Raw genomic sequence first — 15,340 nt, forward strand, 5'->3', positions numbered from 1 at the left:
TACCACCTTTGAGGCGAAAGGAATCACACAGCGAATAATTTGGGCATCTGAGATGAGCAGTAGTTGAATCAACTGATAACTGAGATTCTGTCAGGAAAAAGTACATGGTGTTTGGCAGATTGCAAGTGGAAATAGACATCGTTGAGATTGGAATTGAGACCACGTATATTTGTGAAATGAATTAGGAAGTGTTTCGGAGGTTTAGATAAGCTTGCGCTATTAGTTTGACAATTCTAACGGCTCGCCTGCGAACTCTGTTTTAGAGCTGTACCCTCGAAAAGTAAGGAATATTGGATCTCGCCACGATCTTCATCATAACCTCAAAAGTCATCAATCATACTGCATGATTTAAGAGATAGGGAAGGGTTGACCGGAACTTAGCTCTAGAGACTAAACTCCAATAAGCAAAGTAGTGGTATTGCACCGGTTGATGAGAGTCATCTACCGCCTAGTACTGCCTGGTAACATAGAGGGGCAGCATTCCTCCATGTGGTGTGGATGCCACACCTTAACCCCTGCTTACGTTGGTTCACACCTACCATGTACTTGTACATGGAGGTTATACCCAGGATTACTAACAGTCTCACCATCTTGAAGGTGCAAGCAGAGGATTTGGTTGTCACAGACCGTCTGAACTTCACCGAAATTGGGTCTACTGTTTTTGAGTGTTTTACCCGAATATCAGTTCCATCAGCGTTTTAGACTCCCAGGTAGCAAATACAGCTTGTCTGGCATATCTGAGAGAATTTCTGTGACAACCTCAAGGACCAAAGTATCCTGTATACCCTCAAGTAGGCCAGCAGAAAAAGAAATACAAAATCTAAAGGCAGAGCTATATCTTGCTTTAAAAAATTTATAACTAATATAACTGAACTTTATGGCGTTGGCATTGCTTCATCGAAACAGCAAGTGAAGAGATGCTTCTTGTGCTACTAAAATGCCTTCCTGGATAACCTCTGCCATGCACATCTTAGCCTTATTAAATCAATGCAAAAATCAAGTGAATCACTGCCACTGCTGGCCCTCACCAGCTGTGTGTATAAAACCATGGAACAAATAGTCAGTGCCCATCTAACCATTTTACTAATGAAATATAATTTTATCACCTTGAACTACAGAAGTTCGAGTCTAATGTGAACAAATATCTTCTTTCATCTTCTCAACATTCAGCCCATGCACATTACTAAGTACTATAGGTTTTAATACCTCTCATGTTTGAGGTTTTCATAAAAAAAAAAAAAAAAAAAAAAAGAAAGAAAGAAAGACAGAAAAAACCATCACAATATAGCTTTCATATCAGCAGATCTGCCTTATGATTAAATAGAAGCCAAGATTTACAGTGTTTTCATCAGAAACAAATGCCCAACTGGTTTGTTTAGACATTAAAAAGGCTACTTTAATACAGCCTGGCATTATGTAATTATGCATGAATGCGTGCAGACACACATACGCATACACGCACACACATCCTAGTTCTAAGGGTCTATTTCTAAATTTAACCAGAACTTATTAAAAGGCCCTCCCCCCCTTTTTTTTTAATTTCTAAATTTAACAAGAACTTGTTAAAACATCCTTTCCTGCAATTTTGTCTAGGAAGAAGGTATGTCGAATCAGTTTTAAATGTCATCCTCTTTATCATATAAAAATTAGCTCACTAAATATTTCACCTAGGATTTTCACTACCCTGTTTGGAGTCCTGCATATGTAGTACAGTTCAAATCCCATCAATGACATGAACTTTTGTGGGCTTTTTTTGCACCATGGTTAAGTTAGTCCATATCAAGGTAGGGTAGCAATGTGAGTGTTTTTTTTCCCTTCCTCTCCCATAAACTTTTTTTTTTTCTAGCTCTCCCATAAACTCCCCTAGCAAAGCATGTATACTGACTAACTAGGGAACACAGGCAATTTACAGACCTAATAAATGATGGGTGTATGAACTACTTGCTCAGATAACCTGAAATGGAAAATGTACCTCACATAGAGGAGGGTTCTGTGTGGTAGGTTAGCTCGCATTATAAATTGCTCTGTCACTTTTTTTGAAGAGGTCTATGTTTGGCGTCGGCTAACGATAGGAAATTTCTGTAGCCTTCTTAATTCAAGTGTCTAGTTAATCAATCTTTCAGGCAGAGAATAGGAAAAATGTAGGGTGTTGGATCCCTAGCCATATTGTGATATGTGGCAATGAAAGTGCCAAACGTGCAGCCAAATTTAAGAACTCAATTGATGCTTTTTTACAGTTCTTTTAACAGACCATAAATAGTAGTAGCAATAGTAATGGCAAATGATGCAAGAAAGCAAGCTTATATATCATCAGCCAAAAATAATTCACCAATTTGTACCATCCAAGAATTTGTCTAGTTCTCCTTGAATTTATTCAACCAATCCACTTCCACAACAATGAAGGAAACCTTTTCAACGATCAGCCACCTGCTGGTTGAAGGCAAACTTCACACATCTATTCTGCCCTGCAACAATCCTTCCTCAACTCAAATTTATGCCTCCTCATGTGTGTAGTCTCAGCAAGTGGAAGAATACCATTAAAATTCAGCTTACTCAACCATTCAGCCTTTAAACACCTCACTCAGATCTCCCTGCAGGTGTCTAGTCTCAAGACATTGCAATTTGCAGAACAGAAGCCTTTCTGGGTAAGAGCACCCTTTTGTTCCCTTCACCAATCTGGTTGCCCTTCTCTGCACCCATACCAGTAAATCTGCATCCTTCATAAAGTGAGGCCTCCAGATCTATATAAAGTACTCAAGATGTGACCTAACCATGGCCTTATACAAACCAATATTCACCTCCTTAGCATCACTAATGTCTGAGTGACAGCATGTTTCCACTATTCCTATAATGTCTGCATTTGATGAATTAATCAGTACTTCAAATTCATCAGATTTATTTACAATTCTCCTAGCATTGGTGTACATGCTAGTATATATGCACATGTTCCTGCTCTTAGTTATCCTGACTCAGTCCATATATTCATTTGTTCCTTGATGACCCACAGCAGGCCTAAAATCCCAGAACCTCACTTTCCAGGCTGCTGCATGTACCAATAGTTGCAATGCAAAAATCACTTTTACCTTTGCCTGCAGCTCTAGTTATCCAATTGTCTGTGTACCCCCCTCCCCAAACTAGCAACTTTCCAACTCACCTATCACTACCTCGACAACATCATCAAATATTCTTGCAACCCCTTCTATTCAAGTGTATCCTATCTCTGTAAAAACAGTCTCCTATTAATAAGCACAGACTATGCTGAGAAAAATTCTACCCTTGGAAGCCTTGCACATTCTCTCCATGGCCTAATTGATTGACAAGGCTCTTAACATATACTCCCTCCTATCATGTCTGGACAGAATTACGGGCACTATCAAATTCAGTCCTAACTTGCGATTCAATTTCACTCAAATTCAGTCCTACTCTTAATATCATTAGTGCCAACGTGTATAACAGTATCACCTTTTGTGCCCTTAAAAGATGATATCTGCTCTACAATATCCTTACCTACAATACCTACAATGCCCTTAAAAGATGATATCTGCTCTACAATATTATCTACTTTTGCACCCTGGCAGACATACTCTGGTCCTATTTCACCTATCCTTCTTGCTCAGCATAATTCCTGTTTTTCTGATAATAGAGTCACCAATAATAAGTAGCTCCTGTGGAACCAGCACATTCTGCCTTGATGATTGCCGCTGTCTTGTCTGATGCCCAAGAGTGAACTCTGGCTTTGAGTTGGGCAGCTAAGTGCTTTATGGGCTCCCATTTTAATTCCTTCAAGGGCATCTATCATACTCTTCAAACTCTCATAAATGCCCATCAGAATGCTGAGTTGGCACCTAATTTCTTCACACTGTCTGTATCCAGCACACAGAAAGACATCCTCCTTGGCTGGATCATGTCCTGTTTCAGAAAGTCTGCAAATATTTCACACATTGCACATTTGTTTAGGCTATGGTGCATTGGAGAACCATCCCCCTTCAGTCCTCATGCCACAGTACACCTGCTGCTCTAGTCTGATTTCCATTTAAATTCAATTTAATTGATTAACAATGAAAATTAATAAGATTAATAAATTTAATTGACAATACTACACTAAGCTAATAGATTCCTAAATGCAGTGATATGTATTACACTAGTTTTATGTTATACCTTATCTATCAAATTCAGGATATACATTATGCTATAGTGTAATGATTGCAATATTATATTAGTTATATCCTTGCTAAAACATTTGTGTTTAACTAAGGAAAAATTCCTTAGCTAAACAAAGAAAAAAGATATGTGCCCAACAGGTGATTAGAACCTTTGAGATACTTATTTATCACAATTAAATCCCTACTATTCCTCTGCACTAATCATTGTGCTATGATATTTGTGCCAAAACACCAATACTGTAGCGGTACAAATAGCAAGTTGTAACTTAAATTTAAAAATAAGCAAACACATGGTTTTGTAATGGATTCATCTATAAAGTTAGTTGTTGTAGAATTTTAGGTGCATTGGCAACTTGGGTCATATTTTACTGTATATAATATGGCTGTAATTTGGATGTGTTTTATGGTTAGTTTGCTGGACAAAAAATCTGATTTTATGATTTAGTTGGGTTAGTTGGTCTCAGGTTTTTATAAAAAGTTGGGTTAGTTGGTCTCAGGTTTTTATAAAAACCTGAGACCAACTAACCCAACTTTTTATAAAAACCTGAGACCAACTAACCCAGCCATGTGAAAAAGGCCCATAAAAGTTCCTTGCATCATTGACAGGATTCGAACTCAGATCTTTTCCATCTGGTGTGGAGAGGACTGGTGATTTGTTGCCAACTGTGCTACCCACAATGGCAAAAATTAACTGAAACTAAATACTAACAAAGTGCTACAAATTCAACTTGAATGGAAATTACCAGACCTGTAGTCCTTTCCATTCACATAGAAAGAGGTCACCATTACAAGACTAAAAAAAAAAAAGTCATACATGCCTTACTTACTCTTATCTCCTTATTGCCATGGATAGACCTTTCTCTTATTTTATTCACCTTACATTCTTGCATATCATACTTTGTTGCAACAGCGTTTAGCACTGTATTTTTATTAAGACAAACTACTCCTATTCTGAAATTAGCCTTGAATGTTGGATCTGATTTGGATTTGCTGTTCACCTTCCTGAAATTGATAACTGATAATGAACCTGACATCAAGTTGAATTGTTTCTTCAGACTTCTGTTTGCCACATGGCCTTTAGTTGCTCTTGTGATGCCTTTAAGGACAACAGTGCATCTTCATTTTCTCTCTTCATATGCACATCACTTGCTAATTCCTATCCTTATCCAGTGAGTTGCCATCTTTGGACTCTTCCAACAAACTGGCTTTCATTAGATGCAATCTCACTCTGACTTGTATAACAGCACTGTAATCTCATTATCCCTAAATGTAAAGATACAGTAAATCATTGATAAGATATTCTGTATCTGTCTACCTAGGCCTTACATACACTTCATGGTATCATATCATATTGTTCTCTGACGGACTTCCAGTAAGGATCTTTTTGCAGCAGATAGACCTTCAATGTTAAGTTGAAGAATACGAAAAGCACACATCTTTGTTCTAGTCAGGATCACTTGGATTTGACTTGCTAATAGCAGCTTCAGTTTCACCAAAGAAGGTTACTCACAGGATGCAGGATGAGAACCTAGCTGCTATGCATTCCATCTCCCCTCTGTGCTTGTGGAACTGTAGAAGATGCTTCACATATATTATCTGGCTGCACCTCCTGGCAGAGCTTCCCTGGAGGAATCACTGCTCTGCATAATAAACCGATGAGGCATTAGAATGGCTTGATTCACTTTAAATTTTTGGACTAGTTCAATTCCTATTTTTTATATTAGTATCTGTTAATTCTTATTATTTAGTTGTCCTATTGTATTTACTATTTATCTTTATATTATTAATTATTGACAAATTACAATTACTGACTTTGATTAATTACAAACTATAAATGTTATTTCATTTTTGTAAACTTTGTGCACACATTTTTGTACTCAATACATTTGAAATAAATAAATAAATATCGTATTGTATTACATTACAACCTTCAGTGCCAACCCCCACCCTTCCATAATGTCTGTATAAGTTGCTCTTGGGATATTATTCCCAAATGGACAGAATTAAAACATAACCAACATTTCCCCTATTTTTCGGTCTTTTGGGGTTCAATGGCCTCAGCACTAAACCTCAACAGACTTCACTTATAACCTTTCCCATCTTGAAGAGTATCTATTTATAATAATTTTTTGCTTGCTTGTCCTTCAGCCATCCCTTTGTCCACAGTGGGATTGTGCCCATAATCCCAGTATGCTCCAGATTTTACAGCAACTCCCAGTTATGGGACTGTATCAAATGTTACTAACTTCTGGGATATAATATCAGATTTGTTTCTTGCATCCAACTCATCATAACACTGAGCACTACACTAGAGCGTCACATGACACAGCAATATTGTACACAACAATATGTTCTTTTCCCACAGGAAGTAGCTATTGTCAGAGACAGGAAATATATTCTGCAAAAAGGATAGGTTAACAAGTACAAGGCAGTTTTGAGAAATGGTTGAGTTAGAATTGAATTTGAAAGTGTCTGCAATCCTGAATAGGCACAATGAGTCTTGTCAATCAATTTGCAAGGCTCATGGGATAAATTTTGTTTCTACATGGACTGTGCTTATTAAAAGGCGAGACAGTTATAGCTGGGATACTTGAATAGAAGAGATGCAAGAGTATTATGATATTGAGCTATAAGAGTATTATGCTATTGAGTTATAAGAATATTATGCTGTTGAGTTATAATAGTATAATACTCATTGATTGATAGGTTTATAAGAAAATTGCCTTTTTAGGGAGGTGGAGATACACAGACTAATAGATTAACAGCAACTTCTGGAAGAGATGAAAAGTGATTCTTGCATTGTTTCCATTAGGATTTGCAAGCTTGGAGAGCAAGGTGTCAGTGATTACAAGGCTTTGTGGGGATCGTCATGAGACAAGCACATGCACAAGCTGTGTTAGGATTACTAAAACAGTTCATGTACATGCATGAACCTGGGTGTGTGCACATATGTATGCACCTTGCATATTTGAACTAATGCCAGGAGTATAGTAAACAGATTTGATGAATTTGAAGTACTGATTAAGTCACTGGCTACCCATACTGATGCCTGCACTTCCCACTGGCTACCCATATCTAGTTGATGTGGGTAGCCAGTGAAATATTGCATCAGTTTGGTGTGACATAGGCACTGGGAAGACAAAAATGAGAGTAGGAGTGTGTTATAGACCAAACGAGTGTGATGAAATATAGTGAATAGCTACATAAACAAACTGAAGGGAGTCACTAAATCAGAATATTTCATAATGGGGAATTTTAAATTTCCAGATATTGACTGAACTTCTGCATTGGTCACTCATACAGCAAGGCTTCTCGATTTATTGGATGACTGGTTTTTACACTAGCACATTAGAGTCAACAAGAGAAAGTAATTCTCTTGATCTGATTATCAGCAGTGACTTTTCATGAATTAATAATATCCAGGTAAAGGAATTGTTAGTTTGCAATGATCAGAATATACTGATAAGGGGAAGAGCTACTTGAAGATATAACTAATGTCAAGGATAAAGAGCCCGTCACCACCAAATACGGAGGATGCAGAAAGGTCAAGGAATGACCACTGCATTTTCCCGGAGCAATATGGCCTTAGTTGCTAATGCTCCTAAAAATTAAATAACAAACAAACAAGGATAAAGAGATTTTGTTTTCATAAAAGATATTACAATGGTTGTAGACAGTTTAAATTCACTTCAGCAGGACCAACTGATAATGTTACCAACTGCAAATTCTGAATGGGAAACATTCAGGGAAGTAATCAAAGAAGATACAAGAAGCTACTAAGCTTTTTACACCAACCGAAAGATATTGTTCACAGTTTAAACCTAAATGGATGTTAGAATAAACTGATGAATCTAATGGTTGAGAAGAAAAATATATACTTTATTTATTTTTTATTTTAATTTTTTTTTTTAAGGCCCTAGCCACTGAAATTAGCATTAGTAGAGGCATTTGATGCAAGAAAGCAAGCTTATGCAGCATCAGCCAAAAAAAAAAAAAAAAAAAACCCACTTCCACTTCACCCCTCTGTTCGTATATATATATATAATATATATGCAAAGATAGGCCCTGTGTTCAGTAGTGTTTAGTGATGAGAGCCTTTCTTTCCTGCTGTGATTGATGGATAAATGAGAGTCAGAAGATGCCAGAGAGAGAGAGAGAGCAGACAGTATAAATGAAAAGAGCACATCACAAACTTCCAGTGTAATGGTTAGGGAGAGCCATTGATTGTATGATATGAAAACAATTCTACTGTTTGTTGAGGACAGTATAACACCTTGTTGTTACATTGAAAATCTCATAAACCCATCGGTCATCCTGTGTTTGGTGAGTGTGGATAATGCATCTTCCACCAGGATAATGCCCATCTACATACTGCCAACATTACCAGATTTGCTCTTCCAGACTTGGATGTTTTCCCATTGCCTTTGAGATCACCAGATCTGTCCACTGTTGAACATGTCTGGAACATGATTGGAAGGAACCTGATCTAAGATTCAATACCTGCACTTCCAATCCCTCTGTTGAGGACTTTCAAGTGGAATAGACCTGAGATAGTATTCCTGCAAGATGACATTCAACACCTTTCAATCAAATATATACCACATTCAATGCTATTAAAGAATGTAGTATTAATTAATTTTGTATTCAAGAACTCAATATTAATGTCAATAGTGTAAGAATTTTTCATTGATATCTCAAGTAAAACTCACTGTAATCATTTTAAATTTAATCATTAATTCCTAATCACTCTTTTGTGGGGTTCTAGTTTTTCTTTGCAAGGTGGCTATTTTCATTCACTTGCATTATAGCCATTTAAAATTCAAATTGCAATCTTTATTATTTCTTAATTCATTTGTGTTAGCTCTCAATGCTGACCTAGTTAACTTTTTTTTAAGCATGTGTTCATTAATGATTGGTCATCTTCCTGAAAATCCTATTTTTTATGCTGTTCTTCTGTATTCTGGGTAGATTACTAAAATACCAACACATAGCAACACTTCACAAAATAGATATACAAAATACATATTAGCTCATATATATTAGTTCACAAAATACACATACAGTATATATGTATTTTGCAAGCTTTTTGTGAATTGATAAAAATATCTTTGATTTTATATTAACATTTTTGTTTTCTAGTTTCCTCTTCAGGCTCCAGGTCCGTCCAGGTTAAGGTTATATCTACAGGGAGGACACATTAATATTTTACTTTCACTTCTAGAGGTTTTACTCTATCTCAGTCGACTTATTGAAGGGCCAAATGCTGGTGGGTACCACAGGATTATGAATCTGTTGCATCTGCTTAAGATGTATTTCCTATTCTTAATCTTATTATTAATGTGAATTTTTTAAATTTTATTTTATTTTTTATTTATTTTTTTAACTGTATACAAAACCATTTGCACGAAGGGATTTATAATCTGAAAGGATCAACTGATGGCAACTTCTGCACACAAAAGGGAAGGATGTGGGGTTTTGGGTCCTAATTGCTGGAAGACCTTGCATAGGTGCTAGGCAAGTTCCTCCTGGTGGTGATAATATTTCTATCCAGGGATCTTCAGAATTCAACCTTTGGCATGTACAACAAAAGACACCATAGTTGTGTTGAATCTGTAATTTAGCTAATCAAGTGATTAAAATGTTATTTTTTTTTTAATTTTTATTATTGATAAAGCTAAATTAAAATTTTTTGACATGAGCCTTTAAAAAGAAAGTTCAGTAAGATCCTCCATTTTTATAACCATACCCATTTTTCATATATTGATTTTCTGACCATTCCTTGTCAATTTTTTTTTAACTAATCTATAACAACACGTGTACCCAATACTCTCAGAGAGAGAGAGAGAGAGAGAGAGAGAACTGCTTATTTAAACTTGAATGGTTGAGCAGTATCAATGTTTCTCAAAAATCATTGGTGCTCAGCAAGCAGCTGTGAAATTCTGACAGTAGTATATACAACGGATTCCGGTTATTTGGGCCATCGGTTAATCGGGGTAGAATTTATTTGAGGCAAATCTTAAAAAAACAGAACCCAATCGAGAAAATAGCCAGGGTTTAGGGTTTACAGAGATTACCCTACGATTGTCTCCAACCGTACCACGTTGTTCGGTCAGATTTCTGGAAGTCACAACCATAAAACAATAAAAACAATTAGCAGTCATCTGTTTATTGGGCTTTTCTGTTAGTGCAACCTATCATAAACAGATAGTAAACTCGATCTTATTGAATTTGCAATAATGCTGACAGCTGGAATTCTGTGGGTTATTATGGTGAAATGTGTTTACATTTCCACGAAATCGTCAATCATATAAAAAAATTAATTTTCAGAATCTTCTTTTCATTCCTATTTTTAAAGCTTCTTTACTTGTTACTCCGTTCTCACTTGTGAGTATCGTGTTACTTGTTGCAGTTTGTGTGTGCCATGTTCTTTATTTGATTGCTTATCTTTTTACTGTTTTAAATTTTAACCCCCTCCCACAAATGTCACTGAACAGAAATGTCAACTAGTTAGTATGTACATATTACAGTACATATTAATTATTCCAGTTATCACGTATATTCTTCTGATTTTCACTTATCATTTAATTTTTTTAATTGGTAAGGTAATAAAGGGTAAATTTTTGTTTAATTTTATAGCTTTACTTTTATAGCCTGTAGATAATATTCCTCCTATTTTTGCTAATTAGAATCGCTTTTAATAGAATTAAAACAATTCACAAATATGATCACAATGACGGGTGCTTACTACACATCATATAGTGAATGGTACTTTACTATGGTCAGTCCATTGTAACGTGATTTAATTGTACAGTGAACCAAATATAAAGTGGGGGTCCATTGTTTTTTTTTTTAACTATTTATGTGAAACTTCAGATAATTGGGGTAGCCGCTTAATCGGGCCAAAATACACTAGTCCTGGTGTGTCCCAAATAACCGGATTCGACTGTATATTATTTGTATCAGTTTTTAAAATATAGTATCAGTTTAAAAAAAAAAAAAATCTTTCTTACTCTCTATATCCCCCCCCTCTCTCCCAGTCCATTGCTGGTCCAGAAGGGGCAATTGTCCACCTTCAAAGCCTGAGCAATTTGGAACAGATACTGTCTGTTCAGGCTTTGAAGGTTTATGGTATTGAGGCTACTTCCCTCAGCATGGGGCACATGTACATGGTGAGGAGGACCTCATAGTGACGTTGCTAGTCCTTCAGATTAGCATCACTGGGATCCAACACCCATAGCCTAGGTTCCTGGCTAACATCATAAGGAGGTGATTATACCCATGTATAAGGCAATGGTCAGACCACACCTTGTGTACTGCATACAGATCTGGAGACCTCATTTTAAGAAGCATGTAGAGCTGCTGGAATGAGTATAGAGAAGGGGAATGAAGAAGTGCTCTTACCAAGAAAGGCTAAATTTTGCAAATTGCAGCATCTGGAGACTAGGCACCTGCAAGGTGTCTGATTGAGGTGTATAAGGCCTTGAATGGTTTGAGCAAGCTCAAAGCTGATGGGATTTATTCTTTCTCTTGTTCAGATTACTCACCTGAGGGAACAAATTCAAATTGAGGAAAGACAGTTGTAGAATAGATGTGCAGAAATTTGCCTTTAGCCAGCAGGTGATTGATTGCTGGAACAAACTTCTATCTGTTGTAGAAGTTGGCAGCTTAAATAAATTCAGTGCAGAACTAGACAGATGGAAGTTTGCAACCTGTGGATTTCTACAGTTTGCAGCACATAGCAAACATCCAAGATTCTTATTAGCATTAGCAGAGGCATATGATGCAAGAAAACAAGCTTATACAGCATTAGCCAAAAAAAAGGAATCCTGGGATTGAGGGGGCCAACTTACACATGCCACTTTGGCCATTTCTTTGACAAGATGGGTGGTCCTGGGATGGCTTACCCAGGATCATGAAATCAGGTAATGGGTTTGCCTGAAAAAATCAACTATGTACCTTACTTGAAAGGGTTTCCTTGGTATAGTTATTTGTTTCTTTCATAGTTTCTTCAAATAAACAGTTAAAAAACAGCTGAAAAAAAAATATGTAAGTTTGGTTTTTGGAATACTTTGTTTATCCAACTGAAATCCATAGCTGCAAACAGTGAAGAGAAAATATTTTAATGTAAACATTTACCTTGCTGTGTGCGCATGCGTGTGTTATGAGGTTTACTGGCACATAAGCTGAATTGGCTATATCTTGCGTGGTCTCCAATTTTGCACATCACCTTCAAGTTACAACTTATCAGTTTCTTTTTCTCTGCTGGTAGACACATTGTTTTGGTTGAAAATAATGTTGTCCCTCTTAAACAAAAGCAATTCAAATTCTGAATAAGAAGTTTATAACACTTTATCAGTTTATTCACTAGAAAGGCCATTATGAGATGTTGACATTATATCTAAATACTTCACTCACACAAGAGTGTAAATTGCTCTGCAAATGATATACATTTAGATATAGATGTGTTATACCCCATATTTTTAACAATTGGATATAAAATATAAACATAAGTAAACATCGATTTAGTTTTTCAGTTTACTTGAAGTATAAATAGATTGCAATACAATAATTGTACTAGCAGCAGAAAAAGAAATCGAATAATTGTCAGTTCTGACATTCAGAACATTGGATGGGAAGTGTAATTTTATGATGTTGCAAGGATTAATTTCCCTTTTTTCAAAACTTTTTTCAGATTATGAACTGGATTTGCTCATGAGTCAGTGCCACTCATTGATGAGCATTCTCTATACTTTTCAATTTGGTAATTCGAAATTTGGTTTTTCTCACCATTTCTAACATCTTTAAAATTCTATCAGTCTACATCTACACTACTCGACAAAATTAACAGCACGAAATGTTCTTCATGAATATTTTATTGAGAACGTTGTCATTGAAGGTGAATATTTGATATAATGGGCAATCTGGCATGCAAATTCCAAGTATCCAATAGAAATTATCTACCAACTTACAGAGCCACACATTATAAACACACAGGTTGCGACAACGTCATTTCATTCCATGTTTTTTTTTTTTTTTTTTTTTTTTGGCTTGCTAAATGGGATGGCCACAACTCCAGTACTCAGGATGGTGCATCATTGTCATTTAGATGATTTTTTTAGATGGTGGGCGATTGGATGATCTGAAGCCAGCCAGAGGTGGCACATTGGGTTAATGTGTCATCTCAGCACTATGGAAGCAGTTTCAGGAGGCAGGAACCATTACAAGAAGAGCTGGTCAAGGTCGCACAAGGGCTACATCAACCAGAACTGACTGCTGTCTGAATTTAACAGCAAGACAGAACCCTACGATCCGTCATCAGCTGTCTCTTTAGGTTGCTGCAGCCACAGATAAAAATATTTCCAACTAGACTCTGTTAAAAAGCCTCAATTCAAGTGGACTCAAAGCAAGGAAGCCAGTAGTTCGTATCCCATTAACCCAAAACCACCACAGAGCTCATTGAAGCTGGTGCCATGAACATGTGACTTGGAACCCTGACAGATAGGATGCAGTTCTTTTCTCTGATGAGTGCCATTTTAGCCTACAAACAGATTCTAGACATTATTTCATCTGGAGACAGCAAGGAATGCAGTACCATCCTTCCAACATCAGAAACAGACACTTACAGTGGAGACAGCATTCTCATGTGGTGCAGAATAATGATCAACAACTACACTCTTTTTCATGTTTTTGATAGGATTGCCATAACTGCGCAGAGGTACTGAGAACAGATCCTCGAACCCTATGTGCGACTTCTTAGGGGGTACAGTTGGCCCAGATTTTCTTGGTAGATACCCTTATTCAGCTGAGCATGGTTCATCGTTTGGCCCAGATTTTTTGGCCAACTGTATCCCTAAATCCCTCCACCACTCTGGGCCAGTTGGCCCAGAGTGGTGGAGGAATATCTAGAAACTGAAGATATCCAATGACTGCTGTGGCCAGCACCATTATCAGACTTAAATCCAGTAAAACGTGTGGTGGGATGCCCTTGGGCATTGCATTGCATGCCAACAGTCAACGCCTCAGTCACTCGATGAACTAAGGTCTGCGCTCGTGGAAGAATGGGATTTGTTGCCACAGAGTCTTGTAGATACCCTTATTCAGCTGAGCATGGTTCGCCACTGTCAGGCCTGCTTATCCATTGGAAGGGATCATACACCATACTGATGTCATGAGACCATATTTTCGAGCATATTGTATCGACTTCTGTAACGTTTTTTTTTATCTAACTTTGTTGCATAAATTTAGCTTTGCACCACACGTAAAAAAAATTATGTATAACACAGAATAACTCATACTCTATGATATCGAGGTGTAGTTGAAAAGTTTGTGGCTGAGTATGAAAGGGTAGTGGCACAGTGTAAAAAATTTCTGTGCTTAATGTATAACACTTCAATTAGTAACCCATGAAGTTTCATGCTGTTTCATTAATATCTTTTTTTAATTACAGGTCCTGAATTCAAAATTGTGTGAATGAAGAAAGATGGACAGAATCAATCACTGCAGTAATCCAATATTTGAGAAAAAAGGGACTTATATCAATGGCAATTCAATACAATATTGTGGGAAGATGCCCTTCCTATTAAGTGTGCATGGTTAAGTGCGCAGCAGAATTTACACAAGGGAGGAAGAGCCTGGACTTTGACTCATGCTCTGGAAAACCTGCAACGTCCATCACTTCAGAAGTTGTTAACAGTGTGCATGATCTGGTGATGAGTGCTTGGTGAGTGACAGTTTGGTACATTCAATCTTGGGCATCTCATCTGAACATGTGTACTACATTATAACAGAAGGTTCTTGCCATGAAAAATGTGTCAGCACAGTGAGATCCAAAATTGTTGATAAAAGATAAAAAGAAAATGCACAATTGTCAAGTGATCATTTTCATCGTTTTAAAGCAGATCAGCAAATTTCCCGACCAAGGAGAGGTCCAAACAGTGGAAACACAGCTCTTCTTTCCACCCAAGAAAACCAAGTAGATTCCTTCTGCTAACAAGGTGATGGCATTAGGTTTTTTGGGATGCTGATTTAGCGTTGCTAATGTAATCTTCAGAAAGGCCAGACAATTTTACACAGGGGCATTTTACACAGACCTTGTGAAGTGTTTGCATGAAAATATCAAAGACAAATGTTGAGGAAAAACTCAACAAAGGAATCTTGTTACATTAGGACAGCATGCC

General features: G+C 36.9%; 1 protein-coding gene across 2 annotated transcripts in view; it reads left to right on the forward strand.

Annotated features, from left to right (window-relative positions):
- psidin (phagocyte signaling impaired) overlaps positions 1-15,340 on the forward strand; it is a 513,704-nt gene that overhangs the window by 427,592 nt on the left and 70,772 nt on the right. For both annotated transcript variants that reach the window (XM_090371034.1, XM_090371035.1), the window contains one exon: positions 9,303-9,429. In XM_090371034.1, the coding sequence (XP_090227160.1) occupies positions 9,303-9,429 (127 nt within the window). The remainder of the gene's footprint in view (positions 1-9,302; positions 9,430-15,340) is intronic.

This window comes from Mastigoproctus giganteus, chromosome 3 (genome assembly GCF_048544385.1).
Source record: "Mastigoproctus giganteus isolate SK-2022 chromosome 3, ASM4854438v1, whole genome shotgun sequence".
Taxonomy (NCBI): domain Eukaryota; kingdom Metazoa; phylum Arthropoda; class Arachnida; order Uropygi; family Thelyphonidae; genus Mastigoproctus; species Mastigoproctus giganteus.